Below are 13,388 nucleotides of genomic sequence, written 5' to 3' on the forward strand. Positions count from 1 at the left end.
TCTCACCCAAGCCCGTTTGCTCAACCCTCTTGCGTCATTGATCGATTTTTTGATCGCATTTAGTATTTTTCTACGAAATTCGATGATAAACAGTGGCACTAGCCCTTACTGGCATGCATTGGGAATGGAGATCGGTGGGTATTCAAGTCTTTTCACTATTTTTGTCTTTTAGCAGATGGAAATTCCTAATAAAACATGATGGAAAGTGGGTGTTTATCATTTCTAAACTTTTTGGGTATCACTTTGTTTTTATAGCAAACTTTGGGTATGTGTAAGTCGTTCCCCCTTGTATATATATGATGATATAAAGTTATCTCCCGGAGCCACAACGTTCTCTTTGTGTTTGATTTTGATGGGCAGGGGTGATAGGTAAGAGTGGAAGTTTGCTGTTTCAAAAGACATGTGATGTGATCTCAATATAAAAATAAAATAGCATATATATATATATATATTTCCAACTTTTTCTCTTCTCCTTCCTTGAGATCAGTGGATATCATTTCATTTTATATAATCCCAATTCCCACGTGATTCTCTTTCACAGTATTATAATGCTATCTTAATTTCAAAACGTATTTGATTTGATTTTTCAATAATTGAGATGAATTAATGAAATGTTAAGACATTGAATTCCAACACAAATGCTGCCAAGGAATCATAGATTTAGGGTACGATGGTAGCGTATCCCTAATTAATTATACAAACATATACTGTATAATTATTTAACGATAGTTTCTTCCTACTGTCAGTCTCAATATATACTGAAATTAAAAATATGGAATAGGTTAGCAAACTGATGTAGATTAATGTCCTATAATATGTATTTATTATTTTAATCCGATTTAGTTTAAGAATTCGATAGATAGAGATATTTACATGCATGCATCCACATTCTTATCTATCTACTTCTGCTCTGTTTATATCCTTTTATTTTTAACTTAAAATTAAATTAAACTATGATAATTAAAAAAGGTAAACAACGACAAAAGCCAGAAACGAAAACATCAAATTTAAAAGACCTTACAAATTATCATTATTTAAGTTTCCAATTTCCGTTAAATATCTTATAGAAAACTTTTCTTTTGATCATTAAATAATGTTAATTTAAATTTAATATTATCAGTGACATTTGGTTAAACGTCACTTTTGCTTATTTAATAAATAAATTTGGAGTAGAGTTATTATATTTATATATTTGCATTAAATTTCGTTATTAATTTAACTGGCAAGTGTTGTTTCTATAAAGTATTCGTTACACTTACACCAAACCTATCTATGGCAGCCACGATTATTGAATCTTTATGACGGCCCGATGAAGCGGCAAATTTGAAAAAGATTTTGGTGTAGGAGCCAAGTCACGAAAATGTTTGTTAAATCAGTTGTAAAATGTTTGATTTTAAGCCGATATACATTGAAATAGTTAAGTGAAAAGAGCTTGATTTTCTTTGAAAACTCGTCAGATGTAGGAAATTGCTTCAACGGTCTCTGTGACTATTTTGACAGAAAGTACGGGTTCTGCGTATTTCTTTTAAATCTTGAAACACATGCCCAAAGACGTATAAGGGTTTTAAGACACAAAATTTCTTCCCCAAAGAGCTATCAAACAGAACATGCACAAAACACTAGCAATATCAATCTCATGCATGAAAATTGCCTAATCCTCATGATCACGAAACATTCTATAAGTCCAATATACTAAAGTAGTACCTTTTTTACGACTCAAACAAAAGACCCTATCAATAAATATAGTTAACCCCAATGGCTAAAAGTGAAAGAAGAATAAAATATAAACATCTTGGTTGATGAAACAAATTATTAAAGTGTTCGTGTATTTCAAAAGAGAAATAAAAGCATGGAATTGTTTAATAAACACGTCACAGAATGTATAAAAACATCATGAAATTAAAGTGAATGACATATGAGGAAGAAAGGTATATGTAAGTCATCTTAATACAAATCTATTAGTTCTTTGTTCTCAAGTTTGCTTGGTTCCATTCTTCTTAGGTTAATTAATTTATAACTACTTTGTGTTAGAATCTCTTAAATATTCTTAATGGTATGAGTAAGCAAAGCATGTAATTGATCATTTTGTACTGATATTACATCATTGTTAAAATTACATTTAATGTCGACTTAACATATTCAAAATTTTACATTTACAACATTTTCGTATAAATTTTCTCTCACAATTTTGACTTGGTAGCTTGCAAATAGGTAAGTGAGACTCATTTGTGAAATAATCAATTGTAAGCTATCATATCAGGGTTGTGAGTGTTGTATTACTCTAACATATTTCAATACCATTAGAGATATTATAAAAAAGAAATTTACGTTAAAATTGGACTTTTTGGATTATCAATACTAAAAAATTCTAATATAATAGTAATTATTGATTATTGACGTAAAGAGTTAAAATAGTTACCAAGACAAGGAGTTAATATTTTAGAATATAAATTTATAATATAAAAGAGTATTATTTTGTTTAATAATTTCATGTTTGGGCCGGCCCGAGGACATGGGCATATCGAGCCCAAAATGGGTTACACATTAAAACCAGCTAAAACCCTAGATTTGTACATGTATATATAGATGTACATATTTCCCTCACTTTCTCCTTCTGTCGTTTGTGTTCTTCTTCTTCTTGCATAGCTGCGGATCCAGAGCCTTTCAGGTACTCACTCTCTTTATCTATACATCAATTTTATTATGTTCTGCTATTTTTGTTGGTAATGCATTGAATCCGGTAATGTTGCTTGTATTTATAGAAGTAGTTGAGAAGCAAAATGAAGGTGATTGCAGCTTATTTGCTGGCTGTTTTGGGAGGCAAAGAAACCCCTTCCGCTGATGATATCAAGGATATCCTTGGCTCTGGTACCTTCTTTTCTTTACTTAATTTAAGTTTAATGTTTGCTTTTATTAGTTCTTTTTGTTTGGGTATTTTGTTGTCTTCGATTTCGCACGTGTATGACATCAATTTTGTTCAATATAGAACCCTTAAAATGCTTAGCTAGTTCAAGAAACTTGATCTAAAGATATTGTTGAGGTTGAATGTTGAATTAAATGTCTCTGGTGATGGTATACCGAAAGTTATTTATCGATTTTTTTTAGTCCGTTCCGCCTATTTAAGGATTTTTTTTTTCTGGACTGTAAATTTTATTAGTTTTTCCCACAATGTAATTCACCTAATTGCTACCATGTTACTTAATTTTGCAAGTGGTGGAATTTGATTGGATGGGTGAATATATGTTGTGATACACCCCTCCCGATACTAGATACTACTTAGAGAGTTTCCGGTTTGATTACTGATGATAATAGATGCTGACTGATAGGTTGGATTTTGAATTTTGCTTTTCTTGACTTTAACTTTCTTTATTTTGATTGGGTGTTTTGTTTTTGATAATTATTATAAAGTGGTTATTCATGTTATTTTGATTTTGACATGTTCTTTTTTTTAGATTTTCTATTCCATTTATAGGAGTTTATTGTTCAATTATTGCTAAAGAATTGAAATTTTGTTATGCTACTGTATAGTTGGAGCTGAATGTGACGATGATAGAATAGAACTTCTTTTGTCGGAAGTCAAGGGTAAAGATATAACTGAGCTTATTGCTTCTGGGCGGGAGAAATTGACGTCAGTGCCTTCTGGTGGTGGTGCTGCAGTTGCAGTGGCTGCATCTGCTGGTGGTGGTGGTGCTGCTCCAGCTGCTGCTGAGTCAAAGAAAGAGGAGAAAGTGGAGGAGAAAGAGGAGTCAGATGATGTGAGATTTGCTGAGCACTTATTTTTAATTGATGCTCTAATTTCATGCCATTCAGTTCTAATTTACGCATGGTTTATGTGACTTGCATCACTGTTTTGACAGTTCTTTTATGTACCATTGCCATGATGAGGATATTGCAAAATGCAAATCTTTTAGCTGGTTTTTACCTAATCATAAGAAAATTAAAGGGGATAGCATGTTCAATACCTGCCTGTCTAGCTGAGTTTCATCTTTCATATGTAGCAGATAATACACATGCCAGGCATTTTATGTTTATACACCATATATTTGACCTTACTTTAGGTTTTATTTTCGCATTATCTAATTATCTCTTTTTATTGTTGCAGGATATGGGCTTCAGTCTTTTTGACTAGAGAGTTCTTTAATTATTACCCTTTGCGAATCATTTTTCTCCTCAATTTGGAGCTTCTAATTGGACGTTGAAGTTTTGTTTTTGAGATTCATGTAGTTCTTAGTTTATACATTTGGTAGATGAAACTTTTAGCAAGTTAAAAGTCTGATTTCCAATTTGATAATATGTTGGAATTTGATCTGTTCTGAGTTACATGAGCCTTTTCTTCTATTGTTGGTCATTCTTGAGACTTGAGAGTGCATTATAATTTTTATTCAGAAATATAGTTGCATTGATTGCATATTCTGCTTGAATTGAAACATTTAAAATGCAGATAATTTACAGTCAATTTCACAGGCTTGATGTCTTCATATACATCAATAATGTAATAATTTCATAATCATGAATGCCTATTGAAGGCACCAAACACTATGGTTTTTGAGTGCAAATTATTAAAAGAAATATTCAGAAGTTAAGGTGTCGGTAAAATTGCATTGATGCTAGAAAGCAGAATTGTTGTTCGTTGAACGTATTTGCAAAATGTAGTATAATTAAAGTGTTCTTGAGTAATTTTTAGGCCTTTCTGTGGACAGAAAATTGGTTTTTACTTCAATGGTGTTATTTGTTGTACCATTGGCACCATTAAATTGAGAGACAAAGAACAGACTGGTTTCTCACTTCATTATGAGAATCAAATGTTTTAGAATCCGGCTCGGTCGATTGAACCAATTCGACTGAGAACAGGCTATTGAGCTGGGTAGGGTTGGCCTTAATACCGGGGGTGTGAATTCACCTGGTATTGACCCGGGGTTGGATCAGGGTTACTGTAACAACCCATCGGTCCAACTAGTTTTGGGGGAAAAACTGGGTGAATCCCAATTCCAAATCATGGCGACTTTCGGTGTTCGATTGTCAAACAAGAATCGGGGTTAGGGGGTTTTGAAGGGTGGATCACGATGAGTCGGGAGGTGTTGTCTGATTAAGTTTTAGTCATTAGAATTGTCGAAATTTGGTCAAAAAATGGTGAAACCCTAGCTTTTGATTGTCGACGATTGGTGAGTGGAATGACTTGGGAACCTTGGGGGTTTTGTAGGGGAGTAGGTGGTCAGTGTAAGGGTGATGATGGTTAGAGTTGTTGTCGCTTAAAACGGTCATAATTCGGCAAAGGACTACCGATTGATGTGGTTGTCGTGACCGATGATCAGCGAGGAGGGGTTAAAAAGTATGGTTTTGAAGAGGAGAGCCCGTTAGTTCCAATGATGGTGACGGGTGTGATTTTGGGTGAAAAAAGTCAAAAAAAAGGGGGAAAAAAGATGTGCTAACATGCGCCTGAGACAATAACAATGCTAACATGCACAGAAAATAAAATTTGATTTTTTTTATGTTGACATCACTGATTTAACCCGCCAATTAAACTAGTTCACCCAAGACCCAGCCAATTTGCGACTTTAACTCCGAATTGGTTTTTAAAACATTGATGAGATTAAGTGAGTTCTGCTGTGTCATCTTTATTCTCTTTAGTCTTAAAAAAACTTCAATAGCGAACTTCTCTGACCAAAAGAAAATCATCTTTGATGCAAATAAGAATATAAAAATGAATACCGCTAGCGCCAGCCCCCCCCACCACCCCCCCCCCCCAAAAAAAAAAAAAAAAAAAGATGTCAACCTTAAAAGTAACTTTGGCAATTAAAAGCACGAAAAAGTTAAAAGCAAAGCAAATACCACAATCTATCTTAAACAGAAACAACAAACAATTACAAATGCTTTTAAACACAGACGCATAAAATATAGTCACTCTCTATAATATTCTCAGATCTTGCTGGCAAAGGCAATACCCTCCTTTGACAGCACATCCAAATTATCAACTGGAGGCTGCGCCCTTGCAACTTTGGCAATAGCCTTGTTTTCTTCTGGAGTGCCACTCTCAAGGAAAGCTCCAACAACTTTCCCATCTTTGATCCAGTATGTTCCGAACTTATGGGTTGGCGATGCTGGATCACTGTCCCCAAATAGCACTGTGTCACCGACATTGTCACCGTAGAACTGCCACGAGAGATCAAAGGCACGAGAATAGAAGTATGGAAGATAGTCATATTCATCAATTGTTTTCCCTTCCTCACTTGCTTTGATGGCCTGAAAAATACCAATCCATTACATTATATTCAAGACTTCACAATGCTACATTAAAGGAAGCTAGAATTATTATATGAGACAATGAACGCATAATCAACAGAGGTTCAGCATATCTTGTAGCTCCAGTGATGTAATTCTACATACCTTTACAGCCTGCTCGGCTGATTTGCGGGCATGGTCAACATGTTCAACTCTTCTAATCTCATTGTATAATTTCAATGGGAAAGTAGCAACATCTCCCACAGCATAAACATCAGGAACACTTGTCTTGAAGAATGCATCAGTCTGCAATTAGAGTGTCATGTCAGAAGAAAAATAATGCATCACGAATGTTAAAATGAGACTTTAATTAAGATGTTAAGCTACGTTACTAAACAATGTAAAAATCCAATGGTTGTATGTAGTCACTAACCTTAATTCCGCCTTTCTCCTCTTCAAGCTGCCCCTTAACTAATGATGTGAGTGGTCTACCTCCAACACCAACAACAACAATGTCAGCTTCCAGAACCCTGCCATCCTTTAGTTTCACTTCTTTCACCTGAATAATATATATATAATGAATTTCAGCCCATAATAATAGCATTAATACAACATCAGTTATGCACGAGATTGATTGTTTACCTCTCCATTAGAGTCAGCCGTAAATCCAACTGCAACTGTTCCCTTGATAATTTTGACTCCCTTATTAGCATAATAACCCTCATAGAAAGCAGCAATACCAGCAGTGAAGAGGCGAGGCACTACAACAAGGTCAGTGTTAATAACCAACAATATATTAAACATAAACTGATTTTGAAAATTATATGTTCAAATTTAAGCAACACTGAAAATAGTCAGAGATGGTAAATCTTCACTTACTGCACCATGGTTCAGGATAAACCATGCTAACATCAATATTGTTGATTCGTAGCGCTGCACTAAGCTCAAGGCCAATGTATCCTCCTCCAACAATCACGGCCTTTCCATTCTTCTTTGTTTTAATTGCTTCAACCAGCTTATCAGCATCATCAATTTCTCTCAAGTAAAAGATATTTTTTACATCGGCTCCTTGCACACCAAAATCTGACAACCTTATAACCTGGAAAAAAAAAAAATGGAAGCTCATATTTCAGTGTTCCTAGAAGACTGAGGGAAATGCTTTATCTGAAAGATGTTCAAGCTATTGTGCTTACTGTGGAACCAGTTGCAATGATTAAAATTTGATACTTGAAAATTTTCCCAGCTGCACTAACAAGAGTCTTGGAAGACAGATCCACTTTGACTAATTCTGTGCTAAGGATCAATTCGATTCCTGCAAGCATTAGACCATGAGAAGCATGTTACAGAGGGATTACCAAACCGAAATTACAAAAAAAAAAAAAAAAAAAAAAAAAAAAAAAAACAGAATAGAGAGAACAGTTAAATACTTAATGAGCAATCTGGATGATAGCTTGGTTATTTTTTTTTTTTTTTAAAAAGAGAGTTTAATCGGTATGACTATTTAAAGTTATAGAAAAGACCTTAGGATTTTATCCATTTCACAAAGTTGGGAGGTTTGGGTTTAAGTTTGGGAGGTTTAGGGGAAGTAATTAAAAAAAATATTCTTCATCAACCACTCATTTAAAAGTTGTAACTCCTTTCAGCCTCAGCATTTTATTTAATAAAAAGTTGAAACTCCCTCGAACATAAATTAGATAAGGAGCAAATAATAGTTAGAAAAACAGGTATCACCTTTTTCTTTGTACCACTCAGGAAGCAGTCTCTCTCCTCCACTTCCAACACAGACATGGAAACTGGGAAGTCTAGCAGTTCCTGAAAGAAAAGAGGAATTTGCTGTCAGGTATTACAAAAGATGGCATATGAACCAAGTTTAAGCTCCATAGAATTGTGAGTCAAAGCTGAAGGTGCAGCAGCATCCAATTCAATCAAAGTCCAGTTCCTTAGTAATAAATATACAGAAGTAATATAAACCTACCCTCAGGGAAAAGATATGCCTTGCTAAGTGCAGGACGCTCATAAGGAGCCACCTATGAGAGAAAGAAAGCATCAATCAGTATAAATTCAACCGAAAAAGGAAAATACAATCAATGTTATTGTGAAAAAATATCCTATACTGTTTAATTTTGAAACTGCACTCAGAGAAAACTATGAGCATGAAGCAGCCCGAACTATATTGCCATTCATAAACTTTAAGATAGCCCAAACTTCATTAAATTAAAGAAAACATCATAACCCGTGAAAGACCAAAAAAGGAGTACTAAGGCTTACTCATTGATATGATTTAACATATCAATCTAATCTACTTTCAAATCACCAAGCCCAAAACTTAACTACGAAGATTTTAAATATTAACGTGTTCAATGTCAATATGCAAATTCAAAAATCTTTATCAATTTTGTCACGACTAAAATCATTTGTAAAACAAAACTGCCAAGCATTGCAATAACTCTCTTATAAGAAAATTTGTAAAATTAAGCAAATTATAACATCTGGCATATATCAGAACTGATTTCAATCATATTTCACCCAAGTACAAACTCAAGAGTATCAAGCATACTGCTTCTTTGGAGATAATTGCCAGCTCTCCTGGCTTAACACCCTGCTTAGCGAACTCCCTAGCCGCATATCCCTGCAATTTCAAAGACCATAAATTCAGGTAAACAAAACAAGTAGCATTAATCAAATAAAAGAAACTCACAAACAGAACCTTGCCAATGCATGCATTTTCATAATCTAATTCCACAATCTCAGCCAATTAATAGAAAATTAACATACAATTAAGAACCGTAGATAAACCAAATTCACACAGCTTCCAAAATAGAAACATAATTGTGTTTTTTTATTTTATTATTATTTTTTTTCTGATGTTCAATTGTCACAAAATTAAGTAATTTAAAAGGCTTAATCAAGCCAATTAATAGACAAAAACATCAACGAAAACACTCTAACAACAATCAAAACGCAATTGTTACTACCGTTTAGTCAACGACACTAGCAGTCAGTAGCAAACCAAGCCTAATTTATAGCGATTCTAGTAAAAATATGCAGATCTGGAAATTTCATGAATCGGTGCACTGGTGTCAGGTTAAATTCAGAATTAAAAGCCAAACAAATCGAGATTACACAGATAGTACATCAAATTCAAAAATGGAAAGTTCATGAAGTAAATAGAATAACAATAAACGCTGATTTGAAAAGAGACAAGCGATTAAGCACTCACCGCGGCGACACCACCACCGAGGATCACGTACTTGAATTGCTGTTCCGCCATGGATGGATCGATAAAAAGCTCTCTTCAGTTCTGTGAATTTCTGTATTTGTAAACTTTTTATAGTTAGGCGATGACGATGAGGTGTGGAATTGGTCAGAATATACATAGGGCGACTTGGCACGCCCTTCTCCTTAATTTTGTACATTAAAAGGAAACCAATTATAAGCCACGTGGCGGATTAATTGCCGTCCATCTTTGCTGACTGTGCATTGGCCACGACAACGTTAACGGAAGAATTTTTTTTTTTTTTTTCATTTACTACCGGTCATTGTTTTCATTTCCAGAACCATCTATGAGATTTTTGATGGTGTGTTGTAAATATTTTAATACATTAAATTTGGAAAATAAAAATTTGAGATTAAAAGGTCCTTTAATTTCTTAACTAATATTTTTAAAGAATTGGAATGGAATCTGTTTAGTTATTTTGCTTCATTTCGAAAATGTCTAGAATTATATTTATTGAGTTTAAATTTAAATTTAAACTTAAATGAATAATGTCTGAAAACACGAACATGTTCAAAGTCTTCTTTCTTCTTATTATTCTTTTCTATTACGAGTAGTATAAACGGAATCCTAGACTTTGACTGTCGCATTTTTTATTTTATATCAATGTAAAGCTTATTAGTGCTGACGTCATCGCTTATGGCAATGATCACATCCGTCGTTTCAACTAATATTTTATGAAAGGAAGCTACATCCATCTGTTATTTATAACAAATTTATATTTGCAGCTTAATTCAGTTTCGTATCTTCTATGCATGTCCACCTTATTTATGAATACTAAAATCTATTTTTAAAAAATAGGATAGGATAAGTTTGAGTTATTTTTTAACGAGGAAATTTTACTTTTCCCCCATTTAACTTTATTTGTTTGATAAAAAAAATATAATACCTTAAATAGCTAAAAAGTTAAGAACTAAGATGGCATTTACTTTTTATTTGAAAATTGAATAGAAATAATTTAGTATAAAATCTAAAAAATATATAATGAATAATATGTTTGCCTTCTATTTTTAGTGTTAACTTGTTTGTTTTTACCAATAAAAATTTATATTTTAACATATATGTCTAGTTGATGTTGAATGTAATATTATTTAGATAATTTTTATGTGATACCATTTAAACAATGTTTTAAGTTTATAAACTTAAAAACAAATATAATACCTAATTAATTTAAAATGTTAGATTGAAAATTTGAACATGATAAAAAAATTATAGACTTAAAAGTGAAAAAAATGTTAGCATATGAAAAAAAAATAATGTAAATATATAAACTCTTTCATACAAACTGATGTATCATAAAATGAATTAATAAAAATATATATAAAGTCAATTTAAGATATGTTCTATAAACAAAATAATTGACATGTGAATGAATGAATTATGTCAAATCAGTTTGTATATCTAAAACCCGAATCAGATTTTTTTTGATTCATTGGTTTTCAATTATCTAAGTATTATTATTATACAATACAATCATATAAATAAATAAAAAGTCCAATCCATTTTTACTCAACGTAGCGTTGCAACACAAATCACACATGTTACCATTCGCCAAGCCTGAGAAGTATGAAACACGCCTCATCAATGGCCCAGCCAGCACTGGCCACCCCCAAAATGTTCAAAACAATTCCCCCCTAAAATTAAGTTTTTTATAAACTTACAGTTACACCCAAACACAGTGTATATGTTTTATAAAATACCTAATTCAAAATAATGTCCAAAAAAATAAAAATAAATAAATAAGGCCCATGTTATAGAAATTTAATTAAACTCATTACATGTAAAAAAATTGTAAAGCAAATATTTTTTTTACAAACTTAATAAAATATGGTTGTGATGTAGGACAAATCCATTATTAACTTAGGAATTCTATTCTAAATGGTTTTTAATTTAGATTACCTTTAAGAAATTAGGATTTTTATGGGTTTTTTTTTTTTTTNGATGGCATTTACTTTTTATTTGAAAATTGAATAGAAATAATTTAGTATAAAATCTAAAAAATATATAATGAATAATATGTTTGCCTTCTATTTTTAGTGTTAACTTGTTTGTTTTTACCAATAAAAATTTATATTTTAACATATATGTCTAGTTGATGTTGAATGTAATATTATTTAGATAATTTTTATGTGATACCATTTAAACAATGTTTTAAGTTTATAAACTTAAAAAAAAATATAATACCTACTTAATTTAAAATGTTAGATTGAAAATTTGAACAAGATAAAAAAATTATAGACTTAAAAGTGAAAAAAATGTTAGCATATGAAAAAAAAATAATGTAAATATATAAACTCTTTCATACAAACTGATGTGTCATAAAATGAATTGATAAAAATATATATAAAGTCAACTTAAGATATGTTCGATAAATAAAATAATTGACATGTGAATGAATGAATTATGTCAAATCAGTTTGTATATCTAAAACCCGAATCAGATTTTTTTTGATTCATTGGTTTTCAATTATCTGAAATATTATTATTATACAATACAATCATATAAATAAATAAAAAGTCCAATTCATTTTTACTCGACATGGCGTTGCAACACAAATCACACATGTTACCATTCGCCAAGCTTGAGAAGTATGAAACACGCCTCATCAATGGCGGAGCCAGCATTGGCCACCCCCAAAATTTTCAAAACAATACCCCCCTAAAATTAAGTTTTTATAAACTTACAGTTACACCCAAACACAGTGTATATGTTTTATAAAATACCTAATTCAAAATAATGTCCAAAAAAATAAAAATAAATAAATAAGGCCCATGTTGTAGAAATTTAATTAAACTCATTACATGTAAAAAAATTGTAAAGCAAATATTTTTTTTTACAAACTTAATAAAATATGGTTGTGATGTAGGACAAATCCATTATTAACTTAGGAATTCTATTCTAAATGGTTTTTAATTTAGATTACCTTTAAGAAATTAGGATTTTTATGGGTTTTTTTTTTTTTTTTTTTTAATTTGTGTTAGTATCATTTCTTTTATTTGATTTATTTAACACTATTGACAATATTGGTCTTCAAAAAAATTAAAATGCATCGAAAACAATTGTATTTACATTGAATAAAACGAAATTATAAATAATGATTATGTTTATTGATATGTTGAAAATTATAAATTATATCATTTTAAATGTAGAACCTTAGGTCCAGCCTAAGATGAACATAAAAATGCAAGTCTAGGCCCAACATTTAGGTTCTTCGAGCTACTACCAATAAAATATTTGAGTAATTTATTTTATAAAAGTTTAATAAAATATTTAGGTTCTTCGAGCTACTACCAACATTTATTTCTATTTCTATTAAACCTTTATAAAACAAATTACTATTGCTTATGTGTTCTATATAATAATAATAATAATAATAATAATAATAATAATAATAATAATAATTCTCTAATCATTATGTCTTGATATAAATTTATTAAGGACACCATTGGACCAAGGTTGTAAAATATCATTTTAGTTTAATGTAATGAATCCAAAAGTGAATATATATGGTCTTGACCAAATTTATATTAGGATGTTCTGATATAAATATAAATATGTGTGGTAAGTTTGGATTTTGTTTTTGTAAAACCCCATTTTTAATTCTAATATATTTATTACATATTCTTTGTGATTTTTATTTTTATGCAAAGGGATCTATTAGTTTTAAAAAAATTTATTAGGAGTGAAAATGAAAGGAATAAGAGCTATTAGGTTTGCACATAATGGTTTAAATCCTAAACAAAGGGATGAAGCATGTAATCTATTTAGGGGTGAAAATCAAATCGAGCCACTCGCGAGCCACTCAATCTATACTTGACGTTGGCTTGAACTCGACTCCGCATTAGTCGAGTCGAGTTCGAGTAGTTAATCGAGTAAAACTCGACTCAATATATTC

The 13,388-nt window shown here is 31.4% G+C and overlaps 2 protein-coding genes across 3 annotated transcripts; one reads left to right on the plus strand and one right to left on the minus strand.

The window, feature by feature from the left end:
* The first annotated feature begins 2,560 nt into the window (after positions 1-2,560).
* On the plus strand, positions 2,561-4,391 carry LOC116107498 (60S acidic ribosomal protein P2-1-like). Of its 2 annotated transcripts, none has more exons than XM_031393765.1 (4): positions 2,561-2,668; positions 2,763-2,868; positions 3,529-3,755; positions 4,103-4,391. In XM_031393765.1, exons 2-4 carry the CDS (start codon positions 2,781-2,783, stop codon positions 4,127-4,129), a joined length of 342 nt encoding a protein of 113 aa, XP_031249625.1. In that variant the 5' UTR covers positions 2,561-2,668; positions 2,763-2,780; the 3' UTR covers positions 4,130-4,391. The 2 variants fall into 2 exon arrangements, with proteins under 2 accessions (XP_031249625.1, XP_031249626.1); XM_031393766.1 differs by having other exon boundaries at positions 2,581-2,668; positions 2,766-2,868.
* Positions 4,392-5,768: 1,377 nt separating this feature from the next.
* On the minus strand, positions 5,769-9,599 carry LOC116107508 (monodehydroascorbate reductase). Its single transcript, XM_031393779.1, has 10 exons — positions 9,440-9,599; positions 8,777-8,848; positions 8,195-8,246; positions 7,951-8,031; positions 7,413-7,531; positions 7,099-7,318; positions 6,862-6,980; positions 6,653-6,778; positions 6,385-6,525; positions 5,769-6,240 (listed from the first exon to the last, which is right to left on the minus strand). The coding sequence occupies exons 1-10, from the start codon at positions 9,488-9,490 to the stop codon at positions 5,917-5,919; spliced, it is 1,305 nt and encodes a 434-aa protein (XP_031249639.1). The 5' UTR covers positions 9,491-9,599; the 3' UTR covers positions 5,769-5,916.
* Positions 9,600-13,388: the final 3,789 nt, after the last annotated feature.

Source organism: Pistacia vera, unplaced genomic scaffold (genome assembly GCF_008641045.1).
Source record: "Pistacia vera cultivar Batoury unplaced genomic scaffold, PisVer_v2 Contig539, whole genome shotgun sequence".
Taxonomy (NCBI): domain Eukaryota; kingdom Viridiplantae; phylum Streptophyta; class Magnoliopsida; order Sapindales; family Anacardiaceae; genus Pistacia; species Pistacia vera.